This window comes from Syngnathus acus, chromosome 15, assembly GCF_901709675.1.
Source record: "Syngnathus acus chromosome 15, fSynAcu1.2, whole genome shotgun sequence".
NCBI classification, from domain to species: Eukaryota; Metazoa; Chordata; class Actinopteri; order Syngnathiformes; family Syngnathidae; genus Syngnathus; species Syngnathus acus.
The window spans coordinates 10870911-10897012 of record NC_051100.1 but is presented as its reverse complement, the minus strand read 5'-3'; the positions used below and the strand labels follow the sequence as shown (position 1 = coordinate 10897012).

General features: G+C 44.1%; 3 protein-coding genes across 5 annotated transcripts; 1 reads left to right on the top strand and 2 right to left on the bottom strand.

Moving 5' to 3' along the window:
* Positions 1–222: 222 nt before the first annotated feature.
* On the bottom strand, positions 223–4458 carry ndnfl (neuron-derived neurotrophic factor, like). Its single transcript, XM_037272656.1, has 4 exons — positions 4375–4458; positions 2955–3173; positions 2768–2889; positions 223–2278 (listed from the first exon to the last, which is right to left on the bottom strand). The coding sequence occupies exons 2-4, from the start codon at positions 3131–3133 to the stop codon at positions 870–872; spliced, it is 1710 nt and encodes a 569-aa protein (XP_037128551.1). The 5' UTR covers positions 3134–3173; positions 4375–4458; the 3' UTR covers positions 223–869.
* Positions 4459–9989: 5531 nt separating this feature from the next.
* On the top strand, positions 9990–14385 carry LOC119135205 (antigen peptide transporter 2-like). Of its 2 annotated transcripts, XM_037272647.1 has the most exons (12): positions 9990–10673; positions 10854–10968; positions 11194–11324; positions 11425–11630; positions 11736–11933; positions 12095–12223; positions 12312–12500; positions 12722–12895; positions 13078–13237; positions 13440–13576; positions 13691–13902; positions 14045–14385. In XM_037272647.1, the coding sequence occupies exons 1-11, from the start codon at positions 10163–10165 to the stop codon at positions 13886–13888; spliced, it is 2148 nt and encodes a 715-aa protein (XP_037128542.1). In that variant the 5' UTR covers positions 9990–10162; the 3' UTR covers positions 13889–13902; positions 14045–14385. The 2 variants fall into 2 exon arrangements, with proteins under 2 accessions (XP_037128542.1, XP_037128541.1); XM_037272646.1 differs by having other exon boundaries at positions 10013–10673; positions 13691–14385.
* Positions 14386–15943: 1558 nt separating this feature from the next.
* On the bottom strand, positions 15944–25088 carry herc4 (HECT and RLD domain containing E3 ubiquitin protein ligase 4). 2 transcript variants are annotated; one of them, XM_037272612.1, is made up of 24 exons: positions 24931–25088; positions 23567–23830; positions 23303–23462; positions 23136–23212; positions 22844–23065; positions 22652–22743; positions 22043–22173; positions 21802–21956; positions 21486–21562; positions 21261–21385; positions 21061–21120; positions 20117–20228; positions 19852–20041; positions 19481–19653; positions 19265–19384; positions 19076–19174; positions 18846–19013; positions 18627–18770; positions 18217–18383; positions 17612–17678; positions 17406–17488; positions 17121–17304; positions 16884–16986; positions 15944–16790 (listed from the first exon to the last, which is right to left on the bottom strand). In XM_037272612.1, exons 2-24 carry the CDS (start codon positions 23790–23792, stop codon positions 16582–16584), a joined length of 3144 nt encoding a protein of 1047 aa, XP_037128507.1. In that variant the 5' UTR covers positions 23793–23830; positions 24931–25088; the 3' UTR covers positions 15944–16581. The 2 variants fall into 2 exon arrangements, with proteins under 2 accessions (XP_037128507.1, XP_037128506.1); XM_037272611.1 differs by having other exon boundaries at positions 19076–19384.
* Between the last annotated feature and the right edge of the window lie 1014 nt (positions 25089–26102).

Below are 26102 nucleotides of genomic sequence, written 5' to 3'. Positions count from 1 at the left end.
TGTGATACAGTACATTTTTGTTGGATTAAAAACAGAAATCGTCATAATAAATCGAAATTATTCAAGTAATATTTTATATTTTTGATCTTTTATTACTCATTGACTAATGATATTGTTGTAACAAATGTGTGGGTGATAGACAGACCCTAATGATATGGCTATCCTGCTTGCTAATGTCAGTGCTAAGGTGGCCAGTCTTAACCATGGGGAAAAGGCCTGTTGTGACTTTATAAAGAATGTAGTGAAATACGCCTGGTATTTATTTGGAGCGTTTGAGGCAGGACAAGAATACATCAATGACAATGAGGCAATAGACACAAGTTTGTTTGTTTTTCTCCACTGATTCATGCAAAAAGTACAACACAAAGATACACACTTTTGACTTTGAACTAAGCATCTGTAGATTGCACTCCCGCTGCGTTGACACAATAAGCATCACCGGAAATATACACTACAAATCCCCCCCAGTTCCCCCGCTGCTCCCCTTCCCGCCCACATGTCTCAGATGTCATCCAATTATTGCCCCATCTGTTTCTGTTGCATATTGGGCACTGCTTTTTTTCTTGCCTGACAACACAAACCTCATTTGTCCTTTGTACTCGGGCACAAAACGAGTACTTGGACTGCTGCCACGTCATGATCGCGATGGACGATGAGAAGCATTGTGTTGTAAATATTGAATAGGAATAATATGAATATTTGCTGGTGTGTGGACTCTTCTCGCGTCCTCAGAAGAAGACAAGTGGCCAGGCCAACGATTGCTCCTCCGAAAGGGAATAAATCCTTCTGTCTCTCAACAGTCAAATGGCTTCATTCTCATGATCAGGCTTTACAGTGTAGTCCACAACCCTCCTGCAGGGGGCGGTATCTCAGCACTCCTTCCTGGTCTTGACTATCTTGCTGGCATACTTGACAGGGATCCCCCAGCGTCTCATTAAATAGACATCAAACACATAAGTGGTCCCCGGCTCTAGGCTTCCAATCGCAGCCGTCGTGACGGCCCGCCTTGGGTTCAGCTCCTGGAAATACTTGCAGAGAACCCTCTCGGTATCCGAGCGGGATTCCGGTCCCAGACAGGATGCGTTGAGGGTGTCTTCGTCGCGTCGGCCCCGCTGCTTTCGCCGGTACACACAGTAGAGGCTCCTCTCCTCTGTGCCCATCCAGGCGAGGGTGACGCTGTTGCAGCCACGTAAGCGGTTGAAGGATTTGACTTGCAAGGTGGAAGGAAGGGATGGGACGCCCTTGCGGTGGTAGGCTGAGGAGGTCTGTAATTTGACCGAAGCCTTCAGACCCCCGAGTAAGGAAGCTGTGGATCTCTCGCTCATGGCGGTTCCTTCCCTCTCCAGGTGGATGAGATAAACCGGGCTTCCCTGGAGCCAAACTTGCACCAAGTCCTTCCCCACGGCCCGAGTGGTCAGAACACGACCTTTACTGGAGACGGTGAGCTTGAATTTGCTGCCCCCGCCGCAGCTCTGCACAGTGAGGAGACCGCTCTGTTGCGACCCGCGTGGACGGAAGCTGAAGAACTGCTCGGATCTCGGTCCCGTGTCATGGAAGGTGACCGACCTCAGCTCACCTTCTCTCAACGAGGTGACGGACGGCTGGGCTTCCCCGTGGGTCCGGGCGGCGGTCCCCTCGTAGGTGGCGCTGGTCCCATTGACTCGGTCCCTTGCGAAGACATCAAAGTAGTACTGCGTGTCGGGCAGGAGCTCAGAGACTGTGCAGACGTTCTCCGTCCCCTGGCAGACACACCGAAGATCCCCGTAAGGAGATGGACTCTTTTCCTCCAAGTCCGCCTCCCACTGCTCCCACCACCACTCCTTCAAGATGGGCCATGCTGTCACCCTCCTCTTCTTCGCTGTCTTCTCTCTGTTTTTATCCCTCTCCTCCCTGGCGCTCTCTTGGGCTGCGCAAAGACTGGGCAAGTTGCGTTGGGAGTTGACCAGGACGCAGTAATCATATTTGTCCTGAGAGGGACCAGCAAGCGAGGCGCTGGGAGTCCAGCTGAGGGTGACGCTTGTCATCCCCACGCCCAACGTGTGTACGCGGGGGTCAGCCGGAATCTCTGGGAAAGCGCCCGAGGGGCCTGAGCCTTGGTGGAGGTACACTGTGGCGCTGCTGCTCTGCTGTTTGGAGCGCATCCTCAGAATGTAGATGGACGCGTGGGGGGACGCCCGACCGCTGTAGGTGTCCGACGTACCGCCGGAAAAAGTGTGTATTTTCTCCTCAGTCCCAGGACCCCTCCACCACATCTCGGGCATGCTCTTTTTGGAGCTCCCTGTGGGGGAAAAGAACAAAGATGTAGTAGATAAGGACAGTTTGGGAAAACTTTTTTTTTTTTTCTTTTCAAAAAAACTAAAATCAATCCAGTTCTGTACATTTGCAGACATCAGACGAATATTGAATATAAACCCATCTAATCATTTTCTGAACCGCTTATCCTCATGATCCAATTTTTCAAAAGAGTAAATCATGAAACAAAAAATGTCAGTTCATTTTGAGGCAAACCTCACTTGCATGATGTCACTGGTAAATGAAAAAACGGGCGAGGAGAAATCTTTCTAGAAATGTTGCTGGATCAAAGTGAATAATTCACACTGGCAACGGGGGACCCGCCAACTGAGGCTCTGAATGATTCATGCGTCATTTTATGATGTCATTTTTCTTACTTTACCATGTGGACGAGCTTTTTCGTGTTGAAGGTGCCTGGATTGGAACAGAACCCTTAGCAACAATGCTAATGCTAACACACGACATGTCCACTCACACTCATGACTCTTGAGAGGTTTGTCCTTCAGGGTGCGAGCAGCCAGGCTCCACTCGATGGGCGAGTCACACGGGCTGACGGTCACCGACATGGCTGCCGCCTTCCTCAGCGTGAAGTACGTCCTGCGGACGAAGGTTGTCTTGAGAAACAAACAGTCGCCACCAACAGATCACGCTTGTCGCTTAACCTTTGAGTGCGTCCTTTCGGGAGCGTCACAGTGCTGAGCTTGCCTTCCGATAACCAGGCAGCGGGCCAGAGCGTCACCTCGTTCTCGGGCGCAGAGGCCGAATGGGCCAAGGGCCACGACGCGCTCCAGAACAGAACCAGAACCGCGCAGAGACAGCGGGACAGCGATTCCACTGCCATCCTTCCCGTTTCTTTGCTTTGCTCTGATTGGCCCTCGCTTCTAGAAACACACAAAAGGAAATGTTAGCCCAAATCCTCTTGAAACCATGCGCTCATATAAACGAGTTCATCAAATCCATTTGGGTCGCCGATGATCACGTATGACTCTAAAACTCATTTCCATTTGACTTCATTCATCTATTTCTGTACCACGCAGGTGCGCAGAGCCGGACGGGTTGACTTGGCTCACAGACGAGATGATTACAGGTCTGCGTGTACTTTTCTCCTCCCCGGAGAGGCCCGCGTTTGTTCAAAGCGACGGCGTCTCCGCAAAGTGACAAGAGCGCCTTTGCCTCTAACAAGATGTTAGCGCCGTGCCCCCGCAGATCGGATGACAATCGTGGCAGGAAGAACCACGGAGGCGGCTACACATACACACACACGCACACATCTAAATCTTGCGGGACGCTGCCGGATTGCAAACTCCACAAGCTACAAAGTCACACAAAAAGAGGCGGCGATGGCTCATTACTCTTGCACGGAGAAAGGGAGGCAACTGGAGGGATGTTGTTGGATTCTGGAGTAATTAGAGGGGAAGGAAACTAAAGGGGGGAAAGATGGTTGGGAATCAGACAAAAAAAAACGTCAAGTCGGTTGACGTTTTAAGGACAAGCTGATTGACTTTCATACAGATTTTGTGTATGTGTGTGTGTGTGTGTGTGTGTGTGTGCAGCCACTGATGAAATATGCATTTGGCTGCTCAGCAGATGAATTTTCATAAGGCAAAAATGAGAGAGCGAGCGCAAGAGCGGGAGCTTAGTGAACTTAACCAGCGGCCTCTATAAATACCCACGCCGTCCACTTGAAACACTGCAGCTGACCACTTTTGATGGCTTTTTCCATTTCAAGATACATTTGGCTGCTCCTTTTCCACAACTCCCCTGCTGTTTATTCCTCCTCTTCTTAGTCACTTGCCGAGAAGGAAGGCAAATAAAGGACAGGTTGGAAGCGGCGTGCTCTCCGCTCACACGTCCCATCCGTTTCCTGGACCATCTGCCTCCCGTCATTTGTATGGAGGGAGGGATTAAGTTGCACGGCGCTACTTGTCTTTCCATTGAGGACGGTTGACAAGGTGACGGGCGGGTGATGTTTACCACCTGGCGACGTCGTCCTTGTGCTTCCAGGCAGACTTTTTCGGGAGCGATTCAACATGCACGCATGCAAAACAAGCCCCAAACAAGTTATCGGGCAGCTTTTCTTACCGTCTCCTCCGTCGCGTAGGCTCTCCTCCGCCACTGGGATGGCATCAAGTGAGGGATGGAAGAGGAGGAGGAGGATGGGGGATGGATAGAGGAGGAGTGAAGAGATGGAGGAGGAGCGACGAGCAGGTTGTTGTTGCTTCTTCACACATGCAGGCTCTTGGAGATAACTCCTCGGGGGGGGACCCACCGGGGGGGGACCCACCCTGGAGAAAAAAAAGAGAGAAGTCATAAAATTAGGATATATATTACTTGAAAACTTTCTTGCATAAATAAATAAATAAATAAATAAAGGAAAATCACTTGCAAAATTATCAAAAAATTTGAATTGGCAAGAAAATTAAAACTGTTCATCTTGTCCCGAGTAAATTTTAATGATTAAAAGAGTTGAATAAAAATAAAAAATAAACTGTTCTAGAAATTTGTAAAGGAAGATGAGGTCACCGAATGCATGCAGGGGGAAGAGAACGAGGAGGCTCTATTTGGTGTGCAAAGCAGCATTGTAAAAAAGAAAAAAAAAAAAAAATCTCCCGATAACATCTCTGTGAGGTGGGCTGCGGGCGGTTGTGTTTTTAGAGGTGACACTGACTTTGGGCCTGTTATCGGCACGCTCGATCGAGGCGCTCTCGCCGCCTCTAATTGAACACGTTTAAATGCAAAGAAGAGCCCATCAGACATTTCATAGATTTTATGCAAATGTGTTGTGTGTGTGAGTGCCGGGCTTGAAAAACTCATTTGAAAGCACATTGGCTTCATCAACACCGATCCGGTCCATATTGGGCACATTTACCCGGCGGAGGTAAATTTGGAGATAAAAGCCCAGTTACCAAATAAATCAACATCCAAAGACCACCCCTGTTCTCTAGTATCTAAAAACAATCAAATCAGAAAAAATGTTTTGGATGATTTATCTTATTAGTCTAATTTATGTGTGTCACAGGGCTGTTTGAACAGGGGGGTGTAGACTTCTTATATCCACTGTTGCTGTTTTATTATCGACTGTGTCGATTGTGTCAACAGGAAAAAAATGTGCACTGCTGGTTTTAGTCGTCATTATAGATTTCATACAGGAAATATGCCAACTCAGCAATTTTGACGATGAATTATTTATTGGATTCAAAAGAAAATTCCTATAAAACACAGAATCCAGATTGTAAAAGAATTTCATGTAGTCATTACTTTGAGTATTTTATTCTCTTCATGTAATGGCCAATCATTTCTTTTGGTGTCATTGTGCAGATTGATGGAGGAGAAATGCTACAGACGGCAGAGCGGGTGCTAAGAGGTTTTCTATATGGGGTGGCGGGCGGCCCCATATGTGCCTATAGATGAAGTGCCACTCTCGGATGGAGGGGGTCGGGGTCCTTCAGCTCCCCACACAAAAAGGGTGAGTGTCGCTCTTGAATCGATATCACCACGAACATACAAGTCTTGCCACTTTGTGTGAGGACCCCGCCCTTCCCCCCCTCCACTCTCTTATGACAGACCCTCATTGAGCAGACACTCCAACACAAGCCTATTGAGGTCACCCTGAACGGGACCCCCATAAACACCCTTTTGCAATATTGCCCGTCGTCCCCTTTCAAGTGGAATTTTCTCCAATCTACGAGCCACGACTAAATGCGCGCTCGGTTTTCACGGAGGGCCCTTTGCGGTGCGGCTGCAGTCGCCTTCAAAGTCTTCCGCTTCGGATGGCTCGCCATTGGTTGGCTCACTTTGTACTGAGAAGTTGTGAAAGTCGGCAGTCTGGCAGTGGGAGATATGGGGTGGGGGGTGTTTGATGACTGGATGGTGATTAACCTTGAATAAATTAATATGCGCTTGTAAAGGATATGTGAGATGAAATGTATATCAGGCTTTATGTGTAGCCATGTGGTTGGTTCATGTCTGATAGCAGGAATTGATGGACACACTTCCTCTCCTCACATGTCTTCCGCTGGCCTGAATATTTTCTTTGATCACCCACTGCAGCCCCGCCCCTTTTGTGTCCATTAAATAATTAATAGCCATACATAGATTCGTCTATCTGCCAGAGCGCCGATGTTAAATCTCACTTGTCATAATTGCAGCAAAAGCAGTCTTTTCATCTATTATTGATGGGCGCTTAGATGCTATATATAATGCAGGGGGTGGGGCAAAGGGGGTGGGGCTATTAAAGTATTACTTTCAAGGGGGTTCTTTTACTCTCACTTTTGTGGATTGACACAGACATGGCAGTGAGTGGCGGGCGCGGGGGGTTCATTTTTATTTTTATCACAAGCAGGCGCCCATCTGCTCCTATGCCGTCGCTGCGTTTGTGTGTATGTGTGTGTGTGTGTGTGTATGTGTTTTTGTGTGAATGTGTGTGTCACACACAGATCACATCAGCACCCAAAAGGGACAAGGTGGGCGGAAGGAGGGTGGGCGGGAAGGTTAAAGAGGGTGGCCGGTGGGTGGCGCATACATCATGGCCGTCGTCTTGCGTCCAAACGAGGTGTGACGAGAGGAGAGGGGGGCTCGTTTGCAAGCGTGTGACAGGGAAGGCAAAGCGGGATTAAGCAATCTAGCCATGATTGGACGGGACTGAGGAGGAGGGTGAAGACATGAAGAATAAGAAGTGATAAGGAGGGGGAGGTGTGTGTGTGTGTGTGTGTGTGTGTGTGTGTGTGTGTGTGTGTGTGTGTGTGTGTGCATGCGTGTGTGTGCGTGTGTGTATGCGTGCGTGCGTGCGGACCACCAGGGTGGCCTCGACTCTACATGTTCACTTCTCGCATAAAGAGGGAATCAAGTCGTCAACGGTGGAGATTTACGGTATACGAAGTGGGCGGAGCATCAGTCATCATTAGCAAATTCATGAGCACGATCAAACTAAAGTTCAACCAAAGTCCACTTCAGTTGGGGACCAAATTATTCGACGATGTGGGGACCCACGGGAGTCCTCCTAATGCACTTGCCATGCAATCATCTGACCTTGGTGGAGGTCAAGCGTCTCAGCTCCAGGATGCCATTCCAGCTTATGCGTCCTCGTTTTTGCAGCTTTTTCCCTCCTTTCATCAGCCACGCATTCCCTCGCTCTTCCTCATCATTCTCCCCCCCACCCCACCCTCATTTCTGATCCATTTTTTATGCATCACGCCATCACCAAGCATACCCAAGCACACTTTTGTACATTTCCCTCCCGCTCTTTCTCCGCCGTCTTTATGATGCGCCTGCCTCCTCTTTTTCTTCTCAGTTCTTTACAAGGCACCGTCAACGAAGCCCTCGCTTTTAATGACTTGTTTATGGCGTTTCTTATTAAGTTCTTTTGTGGCACCGACGCGCGCAAATGTCAGCGATTTTATTGAACGATACCGAGTGTAGGCCGCATGTCCAGCTATTTATTTGTGCCATTTTGCGGATGTGATAAATCCAAAATATATTGCTGAATGAAATAGCTTCAATTCCATTAGCTAAGTTATTGACAGATGAGTCGATTCACACGACACTGTTCGGAGATTCTAAATAATGACGAATGAATCCTGATCTGATGTATTGAAATATCTTTATTATTAAAGTCAAATTTCTCGCAAATGAGCTGATATCCCCCACGGGAGGAGATATTAAACCCGGGGATGCTCGGCCTAATGACACCATCAGACTTATTTAACGGAGTCTGTAAAATGTCACGATCAGCCGAGCTAATAAAGACCGAGCGCCGTGTTGAATTTTTAATGAACGAGCATAGTTTATGATATCATCAAGTTGGAGGGAGTTACGGTGTCGGTCATGTGACCTGCAAACACGGTTCATTGGAGAACGGGCTTGATTTTGGATGGAGTGATGTCTTGACATTGACACCAAGCATGTCATTGCTGTGATGTGTGAGGACAATGATGATGATGATGATGAAGATGTTGCCGGTGGGTGACATGCATGCTATATTGGAGTGTGAAAGAATCATGCAGACAGAAAAGAGGAACATAAATGAGGTCGAGGCTGTTTGAGAATTTATTTGATATTCTCACGGGGTCGCTTATGTGGGATGCAGGAAAGAAGGATGAATGGCATGTGGGGAGGGCAGCATGGTGGGTGACATTATTAACCCTTGTTTTATGGGTAATAACAAGGACGGCCATATGGCACAGGGGGAGGATGCTTGATGCTGTTTTACAAATGAGCGGCCATTTGTAAAATAGCATCAAGCATGCACACGGTAAATACAAACAAGAGTACGCGATTGCGTAATGCAACACAATCTTCTTTGCAGAATGCTCAAAAACAAAGATGTCATCACTCTCAGGTATAATAATAATCCAAAACAGCAAGGTTCTCGTGTTACATCATTCAACAGGACTGAAAGGAAGATCTTGAATTACTCTTTTTGAATAATTTAGTGCTTATTGACCAAATCTGAGCATTGTCCAGCATTCCCCTGAGAACGAGCGCATATGGGGGGGGGATAAAAACACGCCATTTAAAGTAGCTCCTGAAAAAAATGATCAGAATCTGAAAAAGCATGAGTTGAACCTGAAAAAAAGAGATGTGAATCTGAAAATATAAAACATGCAACTGACAAAAAAATACCTAAAAACTTGAAAAATAAATGGAGGTGAAACCTGAAAATTAAGTTTATTCCAAAAACAAAGTGAAGCAAAATTATTTTCAACTCAAAAAACTTTTTATACAAGTATTTTGATTTTTTTTTCAAGTTTCAATCTCAACACGTTTATTTTCAGTACAAACGTTTTGACCCCAGTCTACCACCATAGAAATAAGTTATTACAATACACACTACTTGATTCATCTTCTAATTATCTATAGTTCAAAGGTAAAAAATGCAGATAAACCAGTGCGACAAGCTCATTGGCTACAGCTCCAAAAGCAGACAAGCCTGACATCAGGTGTTCACCCAGACAGACACTCCCACTTGATACTTTCAGGCAATTTAGTGAAATTTTAAAGACGAATTTGCAACTAAGCGTCTGGCCAGTGATGGTGAAAAAGTCAGAAGCTGTTTTGGGAATAACATAGTCAAGTCAAGTTTATTTATATAGCCCTAAATCACCAGAAGTCTCAAAGGGCTTCACAAATACAAAACAAATTGACAATTATTCTCAAAGCATCCCCTGATCTTAAGCTCCCAACATACACTGTTAGTTTTTGGTGAAACAAACACTGGTAAAACTAGATGAGCGCTTCAAACAAACAGAATATTTCACCCAGCACTGCGCTTTTCCACATCCAATATGGCGGGAATGTTAACGTACATTTAGCATAAAAGCATGGTTTTCAGATATTTGCAATGATAACAGCAAATGAGGGTCACGTGATTTCAGAGAACGCCAAACTCGAATTTACGTTGTAGTTACGCATCGCTACCAGGAGACGGCGATGTTTCATCACGTTGGACTAGTGTCCTAAGTACATGTATGTATGTATGTATGTATGTATGTATGTATGTATGTATGTATGTATGTATGTATGTATGTATGTATTTATTTATTTATTTTGTTTATTTCGTGTCAGAGAGAGGAAAATAAAGTACGTCATCACGAAGCACGGAATCGAGTGTCATATTGTAGAGTCAAAACACTACAAGTTCAACATTTATCATTTATCTTCAAAAATATTCAGGAACAAATCTGGGTTTACTTAACAGGGTGTTTCAAAGTCATCCAAAGAAAGCAGGACTTGTGACCTGCGATATCTCATATTATAGTGGAAGCAGTATGACGCACTTTTTAGAAGTCGACGTGCTCCATCAAAATGAAACCAAAAGCGGCTGCGACCACGCGAATTGCTGCACTTGGAAGCAGGCTGCATAGTCGTGAAAATGCGGAGAAAGAGTTCAGCACTTCGCAAAGCTTTTGCGGTGACTTTGGCACTCGTCGCGGACGCATGCCTGGTTCACGGCACCGCACCTCTGGTGCGCGCGGGGAGTTTACTTTGGCTGTCGGTCTGGCTGCTCGCGTTTATCCGGTGTTGTTTGGCGCTGACCGCCGTCTACTTTCTTAACCTCGGGCAAGTTCCCCCGGCGCCGGCTCGTTTCCTCGCCTTGCACAGCGCGCTCCCCGCCGCCCTGGAGAGCCTGGCCGCCGCCGTGCGTCTCGGCGACCACCCGTGCGGCGCGACGTCGGCTGCAGGGGTCGCGCGCTGCTGGATGATGTGCGCCGGATTATCTCTGGCCGCCGCCTTGTTTTGGGAAGGCTGGTTTCCGGACTCGAGTGGGGCGAAAAAGAAGCGACAAAAGCCTCGAGTTTTGTTCATGAGGGTGGTTCGCATGTACAGGCCGGACTTGGCTTTGCTGCTGGGAGGATTTGGCTTTCTCACCCTGGCTGCTGTCTGTAAGTACACTGATGACGATGATGAGGACGAAGGAAGGGGTCCAACTGAATGAGTGGTGCCTTGATTTACGAGTTTCATTCGTTGTATGGAGAAATAGAGTCTACTCGTTTTAAAATCTGAAATAAAATGGCAAGAGACGACCTAACTATTCACTGGGGGAACGTGTTTTTGTCACTCAGGTGAGATCCAGATCCGGTTTTACACGGGCAAGGTGATTGACAACCTGAGAGACAATTATGTGCCAGATGAATTCTTGTCAGCGCTGCTTCTCATGGGCGTCTTCTCAGTGGGAAGGTGAGATTGTGTCACCTGACCCCCAAAATGTCAGCCTACATCATAAACCTAACATCAATTAATAAATACCACGAGGAATAAAAAAATGGCCGATTTTGGTTTATTATGTTTTCTGACGCTCATTAAAAAAATGATAGGATAATTTGAATGGCAAATCATTTGGAGACCCGTTCGGGGACAGAAACACTGATGAGGTGAATACCTGTCTTGTTTTTGTTGGAGCAGCTTGGTGGGCACAGGTGGCAGAGGGGGTCTCCTTATGTGGGCCATCAACTCTTTCATGTGCAGAGTGAAAGGAAAGTTGTTTCGAGCTCAGACCAAACAGGAAATTGCATTTTTCGACACCACAAAGATCGGTAAGGCATGATAACTTAGATAGATAGAACAAGATCTCTGACTCCTCGACATTGTGTTTTTTTTTTTAATTTTTTAAATATTTGATTTCTTCACGTGCAGGTGAGCTCACTTCCTTGCTTTCTAAAGACATCCCCCTGATGGCGCAAACGGTTTGTCTGAACATCAACGTTCTGCTGAGGACCCTCATAAAGACGGTGTACACGCTGATCTTCATGTTGGACCTTTCATGGACACTGACGTGTTTAGTTCTCATGGAGGTCCCCGTCACTGGCCTCATACAGTCCATCTCCGACAAACACTGCCAGGTAACGCCGACAAACCAATCGCATCCATTGATTGCTTCTGCAGCTCTGCTTCCCATTCCGTTCAATCAAACGGATGATGAGCGATGATCAACCTTGTGCTTGCAGCGGTTGACGCAGGCCACGCATGACTCCATGACCGCGGCAAATGAAACGGCCAATGAGATCCTCTCGGCCGCTCGGACAGTGCGCAGCTTCAACGCCGAGAAACACGAGGCCCGTCGCTATGACAACAAACTGTTGGACACGCACAGGCTCAAGAGGCGGCGGGACACTCTCAGGGTTGTGTCTCTTCTGGTGCTAAGGGTAAGTTGTTGGCGACTTTTTGGGAGATTCCGCAGCAAGACTGGATTTCAGGGACTCTGCCAAAATATTAATGACTGACCTTTGTTTCTACGATAGTCATTTGAGAAGTGTTCCATTCCAAGAGCGGACAGAGGTTGATTTCCGTGCATCTGTGCTTGTAGCTGACAGGTTTGGCTATTTATGTGCTGATGTTGTGGTACGCCAGGCTGCTCATCCAGAGGGGCCACATGACCATCGGGAACCTGGTCTCCTTCATCCTCTACCAGTCAGACATCGGACACAATATCAGGGTAACAGCGCTGAAAGTATCGCCAGATGAATCCGACATCTCTGTCGGGATTTAGAACCGGTACTCATCCTGGGAATATTGCCTGCCAGACTCTGATCTACATCAGCAGCCACATGGTGAACTCGGTGGGTGCGGCCGGTAAAGTCTTTGAGGTTCTCGATCGACAGCCTCAGATCAGGACGGACGGGGAACTCGCACCCGATCGGCTCGCAGGACACGTCATCTTCCGCCATCTCAAATTCACCTACCCGGCACATCCCGACGTAGCGGTGCTGCAGGTGGGCACCACAATGGAGTGAAGGTCTTTGTTCTCATGTCTGTGTGGATTCTCAGTCGTGGTACTCCATCAAAAATCAAACGGAGGAAAGTAGTAGTTGATAATGTTTGAACTTGAGCCAGCAGAGACATGAAGTGGGAGACTTGAGAGATTTGCCGCTATTCTTCCGCAGCAAGCCCTTCTTCTCACGCGGCACTCAATTCAATACACCTTTGTCATCAGGACTTCTCTTTGGAGCTGCCAGTGGGTCAGATAACGGCGCTGGTGGGTGTGTCCGGAGAGGGAAAAAGCACCTGCGCCAGTTTGCTCAAGCGCTTGTACGAGCCGCACGGTGGACAAATCCTGTTGGACGACGTCGAGCTGGAGTTGTACGACTGCCGCTATCTCAGCAAAAAGGTGAACGCCCGAACCAAGACTGATGGTTTCATCTGATAACTGACTAGTAGGGCTGAAACAATACACGTTTTTGGATTTGGATCTTTTGGTACGGTACGAAGGCGGACCGAGTTCCCACACATATTGTTGATTGTGTTTTTAACAATCGTCAACAAACTGAAGAGCAACGTGTGCTTCGGCAGATTGCAGTGGTCAGCCAAGAGCCGGTGCTCTTCTCCGGTTCCATCAGATACAACATCGCTTACGGCCTTGCGGACTGCTCTCTGGACGCCATCCAAAAGGCGGCCTTACAGGCCAACGCCCACGACTTCATCACACAGCTGAAGAAGGGCTACGATACCGGTGAGTGGACGTGGACTCCAGTTTTGTACCTCGCTTATTTTGAGACTGGCCTGGCTTGAACTTTTCTTTGTACTCCGTGCTTAAAATTTGAAAGTCAAGACCTAAGACTCACTTTTGACTTGCACGGTTCCACGTCTGAAGATGATTGTCTCCGGTGTAAATGCACATCTTGACCGGAGTGTCGGATTTGATTGTCTGCCAGAGGTCGGTGAGGGGGGCAGTCTGCTGTCCAAGAGCGAGCGGCAACGTGTGGCCATTGCTCGAGCGCTTGTCAGGCAACCACGAGTTCTCGTCCTGGACGAAGTAACCAGCTCCCTGGATGAGCGTAGCCAAAACAAGGTACGGTAAACTCAGCGATCCAGGCCTGCCACAAATCACCAGTAAAATTACAACATAAAAATGTGACAAAAGTTTCCAAGACATTCTCATGAAGGTTCGTCTCACCGGGCGCAGGTCCTGCAGGATCTGGTGAGGCCTTCTGACCGAACCGTACTGCTGATCACCCACAATCTGAAGAATATCGAGACGGCCGACCAGATTGTGGTGATAGGCGCGGGCAGTGTTCAGGAGCGAGGAACCCACTGCCAGCTGATGGAAAAGAATGGGATGTACTGTAAAATGAGAGAGACGCTCGCCACCGCTGGAAGCTAACTCCTTCAGAAGCACTTTTTTTCTTTTTTCTCTCCGTGTGTTTATTTTGCTTACTCAATTTCATTTGATTTTATGCAGGGACTGCATCTGTATCTGTATATGTGAAATTTCTGAATAAAGTTGTCAATCAATCAATCAATCAATCAATCAATCAAACTGACATGCATTTACAACCTGAATTTATTTAGATACTTTTTCTCCTACATAAATTAATTCACATGTACTTACTGTATCACAGACTAAAAATAAGGCTTGCACTGTTTGTAATTTAGAATATTTGACCAACTGTTTTCGTATAGTACAGTGCACCAAGTGAGGAATTCACCAGATACCAGTTAGGCAAGAACGAGGAAATTGGGCGGACGAAGCCTGCCACCAATCCTCTGCCATTTCAGGACTGAGAGCTGAAATGCAAAATGGCCAACCCAAGTGGAAAATCCCTTGTTTGTTCACTTTAATATTGTTCAATTAAATAAATCAAGTCAGTGGTTACCACCGTTTGGAAGTCACATCATGAAATTTGATGTCTGGATGAATTTGAGCCCTTAAAAACCTTAAGATTCTTTTACCAAGCAATTTATTATAATGAAATACATTCTAAAAAATCGAAAAAGAAAAATAGATTATATATCAGGTAAATAATAAAAAACTGATCATATTACTTATATATTTTTTTATTTTTATAATATATTTATAGATATATATTTTGATATTTCTTTATTCATTATTATTTTATTTATTTTTGAAACATGTTTCAAAAATGTATTACATATTTTTTTATTTTACAGATTGAGTAAATTCACACATACCCTGTCCTGTCTCGATTTTAAAGATTGTTTGTAGGAAATAAAAATGTTAGAATTTTTACAATGTAAAATGTGCATTCGTGGCTTTGTTGTTGTTGTTGACACCAATAAAACGTTTGGGTGATCTTTGCTGAGTTGTCTTGCAAGTGGAGCGCCACAACAACCGCAGCTTGTTGAGTTGCTGTTGACTCATCGAAAGTCATCATATACTTCTGATAACATGACACAAAACGAGCGTCTCATCGACGCGTTTCATGCTGGCTGGCTTGGCTTGCTTCGGATTGGCTTCGTTTGTTTATTTCTGCTTGAGGAGCAGTTTTGTGATTTAAACTTATAAACTTTAGTAAAAAAAAGGAAAAAAAAGCCCAAGTTGGTCTTGAGGTTGGTGAAAAAAAGCGTGGCTCCATAGCGCCATCTTGTGATCCTGGTCCGGTTTGTGTTCTCCGGCCACATTTGAGTTTAAGTCCCAGTATGGTGCGGCAGCGCCGTTCGCATCATCAATTTACTTTTTCTGTCTTCCTGGGGGGTGTTTTCACCAAGTGTAGCAAATTTGAACAGGTTGCCCCTTCCCCAAGTAAAATTACAAGGGATACTAACTCTAACAGCAGCCCTATTAGAATAAGTCAACCCCTGAAAATAAGGGTGGCATTCAAAAAGTCAATTTTAAATTAAGCTTATTTCCATTGCCGTATTCATTTTGTTCATTTACGAATAAGTTTTCAAGGAATACCTACAGATGAGGAACAAGCAACTAGTCTGGAAAGCTGTGCCATGCAAGCCCTAAAATTGGGAAGTAAGCCTATGAAATGAAACTACAGTACATTTTACATAGTTTTAGACTGCACCTCATATACGTATGTACTAAAAATGTATCAATGCATCTACATTATGCTGAAACCTTAGAAGTATGCAGGAACAAAGAGGACCCCAACATCGTGCCTTGTATTGGATAAGAGAGGATGGTGGGCTGCCTTTGTAAGTGATCTTTAAAAGGGAGGAATTTAAAAAAAAAAAAAAAAAAAAAAAATGCAATCCAAATTAACAAATATAATCTGTTAAAGTGGTCAAAAGTCATCATGGTCCATCATGAGCTGTCTCATTGAAATCTTGACCATAGGTATTATTAACTTCAGTCTGCTGTTTCTTTATTAAGACCAAATTGAGCCTACAAACATATTTACAAATCTCTCAAGCCTTAATATATATCAATAAAATATTTGAAAGTGTCTCCTGACAATGACCAGCATCATTTTATTTGTTGACCATTTTAATGTTGAAAGCCAACACAATGCACTCAAAGCAAATGTCTTGCACGATTGTGTATCAATTATCACACTGGAGTGGAACTTATGTGAAACAAAGGTTAGTACAGTCATTTCTATAGCACACACTTCATGCATATGGGGTGGCCTGTTAGCTTTGTAAATGTGTGATTTTTATCACCTCAGCGACAGTGAAACAAACATGTTTTGTTATGATCACTTGGAAGTGTTCATTTCAACTGGGTCATTTTATTCTCAATTTTCAGTCAAGTACTGTTGCAGGATTAGATTTCATCTGTCAGAAAGGTAGTGCTATTTATGTTGCTTGTTACTAATCGTGTCAACTGTAACACCACTTTCTTGATCTTGCCAAATCCAAACAATGAATGAGCCTAAGTGCATTATGAAATGTAAGACCGCTTCTAATACGTGTTTTACTCACCAAAACACTATGACAGATTTGAAAAAGCTGGGGGAAACAAAAATCCAAGTAACATGAAAATTTGACATGGCAAAGTCTTATAGCCTGTTTTCAAGCAATGCTCACACTGCTCGTTTCCTACTGTCTGCAAAGCAAAACGTTGGAAGCCATCAACATTCTGAGCATGGTCATCTGGAGCTTTCCTCATGCTAGATTGAAGCCTTGATTATGATCTATAGCTTGAAGAAGCTTCTCACGCAGTGTTTCCGCATTAGTGTATTTGGGCAGGTCCAACAAGTTGAAGCACGTGTGGGCGACAGGCAAATAAAGTTCTCCCCCATTGGTCGGCTGGATCACTAGTTTAAGGCTTTTCATGCCCAAGATGGGTATGCGATCACTTCCTGTGAGGAATACTGAGGGGACAAATGACATTTCACATTTCATGCTCAAAGCACTAGCATCCTATATATTATACTTTCTACATTAAAAAAAAAAGAAAGACTTACAGAGAAACTGTTTTTTCTTCTCTAAAGGAAGGTTGTGGAACTCTTCCCAGAAGAGCTTGATGGTGGGATGTTCAGCCCAGTACTCTCCCTTATATTCAGTGCTCTGAGGCGGGGGAAAAAAAAAAAAAAGAGGCATGAGATTCTAAAAATCCAAACCCGGAAAGAATCTGTGGATCTGAGCTATACAACACACATGAACAGACAACACTTTATTCAAACAGACAAATAATGCAAAACCTTTTCAAGTTCAGTCCAGTCATAGTTGGTGTTGCCAATCACCATGGCTTGCAGTTCGTTGGGCTGAAAGAGCTCCAGAACTTTGCCTCCACAAATCTTGTGGAAGCCTGCATAGAAGCACTCAAAGAGTGAGGCAACTGAGGTGTTGAATGTGTAGTCTACGTAGGCATTGACGAAGTCCTGCCTGGATGGACAAACAGTTATTGCATGTGTACAAAGCATTAAAATGGTTTGAGCACAGAATTTTGCTTCAATAGATAGTGCCAAAATGATCTTACACAATACCTGTTGGATTTATTTACATTGATGTTTTCCCCATTGGGTATGAGGTCCAACACCTCTGTAGCGCCGTAGTTTTCTTCTGTGATCTAAAAAGACAGAGGTTGTTGTTGATTTATTGGTAAAAGTGTTCTAGGAGAAACTTTCGGCATCATAGAAACATTGTTGCTTAATTTCTACATGAGGCGTTACACGATGATAATCATACTTACTGTGAAGTTCAAGCAGAATGTTTCCTCAAGGTCATCTTCATGGTAGTCCAGCAACAGTTGGAGACTCCTAATTGAAGGCAAATTATCAATTCGTCGATTGCATAGTTCCAAAGTGTGATAACTCTCCTGTTTAAAAGGAGCCACATCATACAAAATCAACTTTTAAGAGCCAGGTTAAAATACTAATTCCATTTGCTCATTTTGGAGCATTCCTGCTCATTTCTCCTCTCCATGCACCAGCCTCACCCAATCCAGGAAAACAACACAAGGTCCTCACATTGTGACATCACAAAGTGAGGAGCAATTTGAGTTTAAATGCGGCTGCTCTGGTTTTGCTGCGTCAAAGTATAAAATGCTTCCACGTATTGTCTGCAATGTACTCAAGACTTGTCATTGCTGTTTGGTGCATTGAATGAAATTTTTGTCGATGTAATTACGGGATGTCCGACTTTGTGAGCGGTCCCTGAAACACACTTCAAGTTTACTTTTGGTAGAAATCTGTAAAATTGCCATAGTGAAGGCTCCTAAGACTGCATGTGAAAGTGTGTAGTAAGTCAGGAATTGACAGTTCCAAAACTTAATTAGATGATGACCCTTGATCTTACCTTCCCACCTCTGGCTTGAGCTCCTTCAGGTCATCTAACGTGGGATTCCTCTTCAGAAGCTTCTTGTACAGGGCCACTGGAAAGTTGAGCTCCACAATCGTGAGGTTGTAGATGGCCAGACCGCATATGACTCCGATGAGGTTAAACAATTCAATGTCCTCAAAGGTCTGGAAGGAACATTAACTGTCACAACTACCAAAGATTTTCTTTTTGACACTGCAAAGTACATGTCGCTACTTGTATGTGTAATCTAGTTCTCCATTATATGCGTCAGGGTGTGTTGAATTTGCTCTTGAGCAATTAGAATGAACATAATAAATGAAAATGAAATGAACAATTCTAGTAGGTTTCAATATTCTTCTTGTGTGTGTAATACAAGCTAGCCACAAGCCATTCCATTCAATCAATACCTTGCTTGAAAACCAGAGAAGCCTGGACTCCTCGTGGTAACGAAACATCCCGTACTTTGGATCCAACAGCTCTTTCATGATTAAGAGGAAGAACTCCTTTCTCACACCTCCCGCATCCACTGCCTCTTCTCCCACAAAGATAACCTGCCATGGGTAGTCACCATCACACGTTTCACAAAAGGAAATGTTTTCACATGAATTTCACTGTCATGGAATAACCTTAAGCGGCTTCTTGTAGTCGACGTTCTTTGACTTTCTGAGAACTTCCATGGTGTCTCCAACTATATTGTCCCTCCGGACAATCAGGATGAGGCATGGGTTGACGGATTCCACAGCAGGCAAGAACATGGAACTCAAGTTTTGCATTTGTGCCTGATCCACTGCCATCTACCAATACAAGAATGCTGATTAGATTCTTGGAAGCACGAGCGCTATTAGCTCCTATTTACCTGCATTTGTAAAACAGCATCGGTGTGTAGCAGAGTAGTCTTTGCTGGGGCATCAAATACAAAGGGATACCTGCACATGGTCACCACGCCATCAGGACCCTGAGGACAGAGAGGCATCACAGAATGAGTCATATTCGTCGATGAATCCAAAGTTCTGCAAAATTTCAAAAAGCAGGTGAAAATACTTGCCCCTGGATACATTTGTCTCTGAATCCATGTGATGTAGTCATTTCTGATGTCTATTAAGTCATCCAACTCATGAATGTAGAATTTATCATACTGTATAATGTGTCCACCTCTCTCGTTCACCTGAAGTGACACAAATGCGGACGTGATTTAACACTTGGATGTACTGTGGTATCCCTATTGAAGTGAATCAAAATGCCAGAATGCCTCATTTCATACCTTGTGAAGGATTTCCAGCAGTCGAAGTGACGTGTCCAGAAAACTGGTGAAAATCCTTTGCTCTGTTGACGGGATTCCAACCTTGTGCATCTGGAGCAGGTACACCACCACTTCTTTGTACATCTCGACCAGCCGCTGGAACACTTGGGGCTCCAAGGTGGACCACCAGTTTGCTGAAGTGAGCAAACCAAACAGAAAAGTTGGGCATCGGCTTGAGAAACATTCTCAAACTTAACCCACCTAACAATGAACACACAAACGTGAATGTTAAGTTCCCAAAATGTACTCTGGTGAGCTAAAGTGAACAAGCGTGGCTTGGTGGAAATGTGATAAAATGTGTCGCAACATGTCTGTATGCTTTTCCCTCCTACCTAGCACTTTAAGCGGAGCTTCTTTCAGGCTGATGACTGATTTGGCAAATGGGATAGAGATCGTCACATAATTGTTGGAATCATTGAAGAGAGGGCATTCTGGAAGAATGAGGTAGAGCCTCAACGCTTCTATGTCTGGAGGGGAGTTGATCAGTCTTGGAATAAGATTCTTCTCCACACTTGCAGCAATCTGATAGTGATGAAGAAAGTGTAGAAGTCAGCTTTGCAAGAATCAATCATCATAATTGATTTCATGATAACTGACCTGTTGGCCAATCTCAGGGTGGTCTGGTGTAATCAGTCTTTGAAATTGGAGGCGGGCCATGTTCAGATCGATTCCTGAACATTTACTGCTGGTACTGTAGTGATCTGGTTGACTGGTGACAGAAATGCACAGTTGATATGACTGAATAGATGCGATTTCAAATGCAAATTTTGTAAGGTTCTGTTTGCACATAACACAACATATAAATAAGTACTTTGTATTGATACATATTTCACCATCCATCCAAAGAACGGTACTCGTATATCAACAACGGGGCAAAATTTTAGCTTTATTCTACGGTGGAGTGTTTTTTTTTTCTTTTTTGTTGAACGACAGAGTGTAATTGTGTGATGTGAAACAGAATGATAGCCAATAAGTGACCTGGAGGTGGTGTTGCCGTACAAACTTTGAGGAGCAACTGGTTGACATTCACAATAAAAATGACTAAGAAAAGTATTTGCAACTTTAGTGTAGTTATCAGACAAGCCAAAAAGTTTGCCTAGCTTCTTCTTCTACAAGTACTACTATTACTTTTCCTTCAACTTTGCGGTCTGCCAGTGTGGCTATCCTGTGGAAACATGCTGTCCTAAGGTCAGTTTTGGTATTATGACAGACACAGTTTGCTGTTTAAAAACACCACACACTTAAGAGATTAAAAAAAAAAAAAAAAACATGTTTGCACCCTGCCTGACTTGATAAGCAAGCAAACGGAGCACTTCCGGTGGCAATTCAAAAAACGCTACCTGTTTCACCTAAAAGTAAATCTGAGACAAAAGGGAAAGAGAAACAACTTTTTAGTTGACGGGAAAAATAAAAATCTAAAGGCAAAGCAAATTCTGTATAATATCACAAGAGAACTATGCACATCTTTATCTTGAATAGTTTATGACACCTAAACTCAGGATTAACTCTACGAGGGTGCTTTCTTTCCTTTGGCTCCTTACCTCATAGACAAAAAGGACCCGTTGAGGCAGCTTGCAGTTGAGAACACCAGGTCAATCTCACTGAGGGAATCACAAGAGCAAAACAATTAGTGTGACTGACATTTCCCGCTGATTTCAAATCAAGAAATGACTGAAGCATGTACAATTAGTTAGTACAATTAGTTAATACACAGTCAGCTGTTGTGAGGAGAGGACTTTACTTGGAGAATTCTAGCGGGAGTCTTCCGGGTGTATGGTTCAGCCATCTTTGTATGGTTTCCTCATTCAAAGTACAAACTCTTCGCTGGGTGTCATGTGTCGCCACTTTACCATTATTTTGCAGGCTCTACAAGATCAATCCCCGCCCCAAAAAAAAATTACGAATTTGCTACACTGGATAAATCCCCTGTCAAGTATGTTGTTATCAAATAAAAAGAGAAACTTACGTTAGCAGTACAATAGTGAGCAAAGCTTTGGTCCCCTCCTGCATAAATCCTCTTGATACAACAGTTCTGGTTCATGACTGTAAATGTGGAAGTAAAGCGGTTAATCACCCAAATTCATTTTAGACAGATGACGGGTAAGCATGAGAACGTTAGCCTCAATTTGTCAAACATATTTGAAAACAGAGCCCAATTGCAGATCCCTAATAATGTTGCAGCAAAAAAATGAAGAAAGCAAACAGATGTTTCGATTTACGGAAGGAGTTAGCCAATTAAGTTTTGTTATTAGTTTCATTGATCATATTCCACTGAGTCTCACCACTATCATCTGAATCAACAGAGTGTATCCAGGGAAACTTGACAGGGCCCGGAGTTTTCCTGTTGCAGCTGGAGCGTGTACCGAGCTGTCCATTCCCACCAAGACCAAATGAGTCCATCTTTCCGCATGAGGGTGTGAAAGCCAGTGTGTGCTGCCTTTAATGAGCAAAATGATTTGGGGGAGGGGGCATCTTGAATAAATATGAAAAAACATGTGATTTTGTAACAGTGAGTAGTCTTACCTTCCACATGCAATCTGCGTGACTACATTTCCCATGAGCTCAAACACTTTCCTTGGATTGATTTCATGATTTGTAGAGTTATGCCCCAGCTGACCATATCCTCCTGCTCCGAAGGTAAAGACACCTCCTTCCTGTAGAAGTAGTAACACCAGTTCTAAAGTCTCTCACGCAGAAATGAACAAATGAGTTAAATAAAAGAAAATAAAGTACATCGTTCAACCATGTGAATTTTATTGATGGTATTGACAGTTAGCAACAGTCTTAATAGGAAAAGGAACCACACAAGTAAATAATTCAACTTATTCTTTGCATTGTGATGATAGTAATTACCGTAGAGCAGTATTACAATCAGATGTTTACACTTGCGGTATCTTCCTTTTCCAATTACTACATTATTGAATTTAGTAATGACAGTTTCGAGTGTAAATCTAAGAAATAACTACAATATTAGAGTCAAACTAAAAGACAACACAGCAATAAATGTATGATTTTAAAAAACTACATACAATTGTTGTGAAGTTATTTACTTTCCTATTAATTTACTTTCCATATGTCCGCCAAGCTGTGATAATGAATTTAATGTTACACCAGCTGCAAAATATACCTTACCTTAGTCAAGGCTGCTGTATGATCTTCTCCACAGGAGACAAAAATTACTCTCTGCGATCTAAGTGACTTCAGCAGGGTTGGAAAACACCGGTCTGGAAAAAAAATGCAGAGCCAGCTATTGTCAAGACCAAACGTATTATGCATCGTGGAAAAAAAGCTTCACATGTATTAATATTCGATAGCTTCTCTCACCATTGGTGTCATTGACACCGAGCTGACCAAACTTGTTCCGGCCCCAACCAAACACAGCTCCTGAGAGCGTGAGGGTGAAACTGTGAGCGCCACCTGCTGATATCTGAGCAAAAGGAATGCCCTGCAAAGACTGAATGATTTGAGGGGTAGAAATGCTTTGTTCCTTCGCTCCTAGGCCGAGCTGTCCATATCGATTTTGACCCCAGGAGAAAACCTGGCTACCTGGGGGGAACAAAATAAATATATCAATAAGATTGTGGTCATGCTGATTATGGTTAAGAACCATCTTCACCTTTTGAAAGTGCTAATGAGTGCCAGTACCCACAGGCTACCTGAGTGATTTGAACATCAGTCAAAGTCTTGATGTTCCTGCCGTCATCAGAGAGAAAAAGGTTCAACAAATATTCTTGCTTTTTTTCTCATCATTGACAGCATATTAGCAAAATAACATAAAATCACCGAGGCACACGAACACATTCTTCAAAGTTGTTTAAGCCCAGCTGTCCATCTGAACCAAGGCCCCATGAGAAAACTTGCCCGCTGTCATTCAAGGCAAGTGTATGGGACTCTCCACAGGACACTGCTATTATGATCTGAGCATCCAGAGCCACAACCTGTTCTAATAGAGGAAAAAGATATTAAATGATAGAGTCATTTCACAAAAGGAAAGGACCATGAACTAAATGACTTAGAATGAACATTTTTTTAAATAAAAGCATTAACCTGGTTTCTTCCGGGACTTCTCATGGCCAAGTTGACCGAGATCATTGCAACCACACGTGTATACTGTCCCATCATCCAGCACGATTGCTGTGTGCTTGCGTCCACAGCCTACATCGCGCACTTGCTTTGCAAGGAAGAAGTCACAATTCCTTGGCTCCACCACTATCTCTTCATCGATGCCCCCCAAACCAAGCTGGCCATAGGAAGCATTGCCCCAGCACAGCATTGTGGTTTTCCCTTGTGGCTAAATAAGCCAGCAGGAGCCTAGGTGTAAATAATTGAAAAGAGAAATGATTTCAAACTCAAACCAATCACCCAGATTCACACAAATATGAACTCATTTATACTATGTGGGCCGGCATGGCCGCATGCCTCGGGTGGTAGAGTTGTTGTCTGTCACACAGAATGTTGTTGGTCCGATTCTCAGCCCCTGGTGACTATATTAAAGTGACCTTGAGCAAAATACTGTACATCCTAGTGGGCGTGGACAAAGAAAACGAGGGATGAGTAGCAATATATATCGACCAGCCTAGTGGTACAGTGTCCGCCCTGAGACTGGAAGGTTGTGGGTTCAAACCCCGGCCGGGTCATACCAAAGACTATAAAAATGGGACCCATTGCCTCCCTGCTTGGCACTCAGCATTAAGGGTTGGAATTGGGGGGTTAGATCACCAAATGATTCCCGAGCGCGGCACCGCTGCTGCTCACTGCTCCCCTCTCCCCCAGGGGATGGATTAAAATCACACGGGGATGGGTTAAATGCAGAGGACAAATTTCACCACACCCAGGTGTGTGTGTGTGTGACGATCATTGGGACTTTAATCTTTAATCTAGTGCCTACTCCATCCCCCTTAAACAAGTACACTTGTCAAGCTGTCATACTACAAAAACTACTGTATGACATCCGGTTTACATCCCAAATTAAAGTGAACTCTCACCGCCAGCTTCAGACCAAATAACACGCTTGTTATGAATTTAATTTGTAGCCATTGAGATTATGGCAATTAGGTCAAGCGCATTTACGGAAGTCAGCGTTTTCTAACGAATCCAACACAGGGCTAAAATCAAGATAGCGACTAGCTTGTCTTTACGGCTATCTTTATCCACTGTGCTTTCTTACTTTGACGTCCTTAGCACGATGGCGAGACTATTAGCCTTAGCCAAGATTAGCCCCTTCACAATGTTTCATTTAGAATATATACAGCAGAGGTTTCCAAAGGCTTTTTAAGCTTAAACACAATCTTGCTACGGTTTAGTTGTACGTTCTCTTGGCTTGCCACGCACGGTTTTGGAAGCAGCGGAATACCCAGTGGTGGGTGCATTGTCGTGAAAAGGCGATAAAAGCAGCATACAGCAAATCTTACCGATGTAGACTGCGCGAATGACGCTATTGTTGTGGAGCTCACGTTGTCACAGTTGCTCCACCGCTCCACTCCACTCCACATACCCTTCCTTATCTGTCAACAACTGCTGTTACGAGCGTGCTGGGGGGGACTACAACACGTCAAGTTGTTCATATTTAACAACTTGCATTGTCGATTATACTTGGTTTACAAAAATCATCATGTCGATGTCTTTATTGGCTAGGCATGATCTATTGCGCGTCTAACCGATATTCATAAATCAATAGGAATGACTGAAGTTTGTATTTGTTATTTTCGTGCTGTTTTTGTTGCTGCTCGTATTGTCGAGCGCAAACGTTTGTACCTTTAATTTGAAGGTAAACTCGCGGTAGTTCCGTTACTGACGTTATCTTTATTCACAATGGGGAAGAAATATCGCGAAGCGTCGACAACGTTCACGGCGAGCTGCGCATGCGCTGTTTAGTGCGCTTTAACACATTTTGCATGCGCGCGCGTGCACGCACGCACGCACACACGTACACTCACACAAACACGTACACACACACTCTTGGTTTATGGTAATGAAACTACCTTTCGGGGAATTATTGAACCATCACGTTGTTCAGATTGGTGCTTTGAGGTTTTAGTGGCTCTCAGTATTTTCAGCTTCCAAATTGGAGCTCGGCACGGCTTAATATTAGAAAATATACCCTTAAGTTGGCAAAAAATGTAGATCACATGTCACATTTAGGACGTATCGATGGATGGATCACAGTAGCTATACTAACCACAGTGCATATTGAAAACAGTGAGCTTTACTGTAGTTGTGTAAAGTTATGGACAGTGTATATGCAACATAGAAGCAGCTGCAAAAATGTTCCTAGGATGTCATTAAGTTAATAACTTAAAAGTGACAGGCTGGGTTCAAGCTGAACTGATTCCCAACCAACTACAGGCAACATATGCATAAACATTAACGCCTATCTACAATGTAGAGTCACATTTTCGATTACGTATACATTGCACCCCCAGGGTGTCAATTGTATTTAAAATGTCAAATTATTGGTCAAGTTTCCTCCTTACTGCAATCCACTATTGAGAAACGAGGAAAACAATAACAGCGGGACAACAATGACACTTAAATGGAAACAACACCCTATTTTACGTAATCACCTACGTAAAAGCATGTGAAT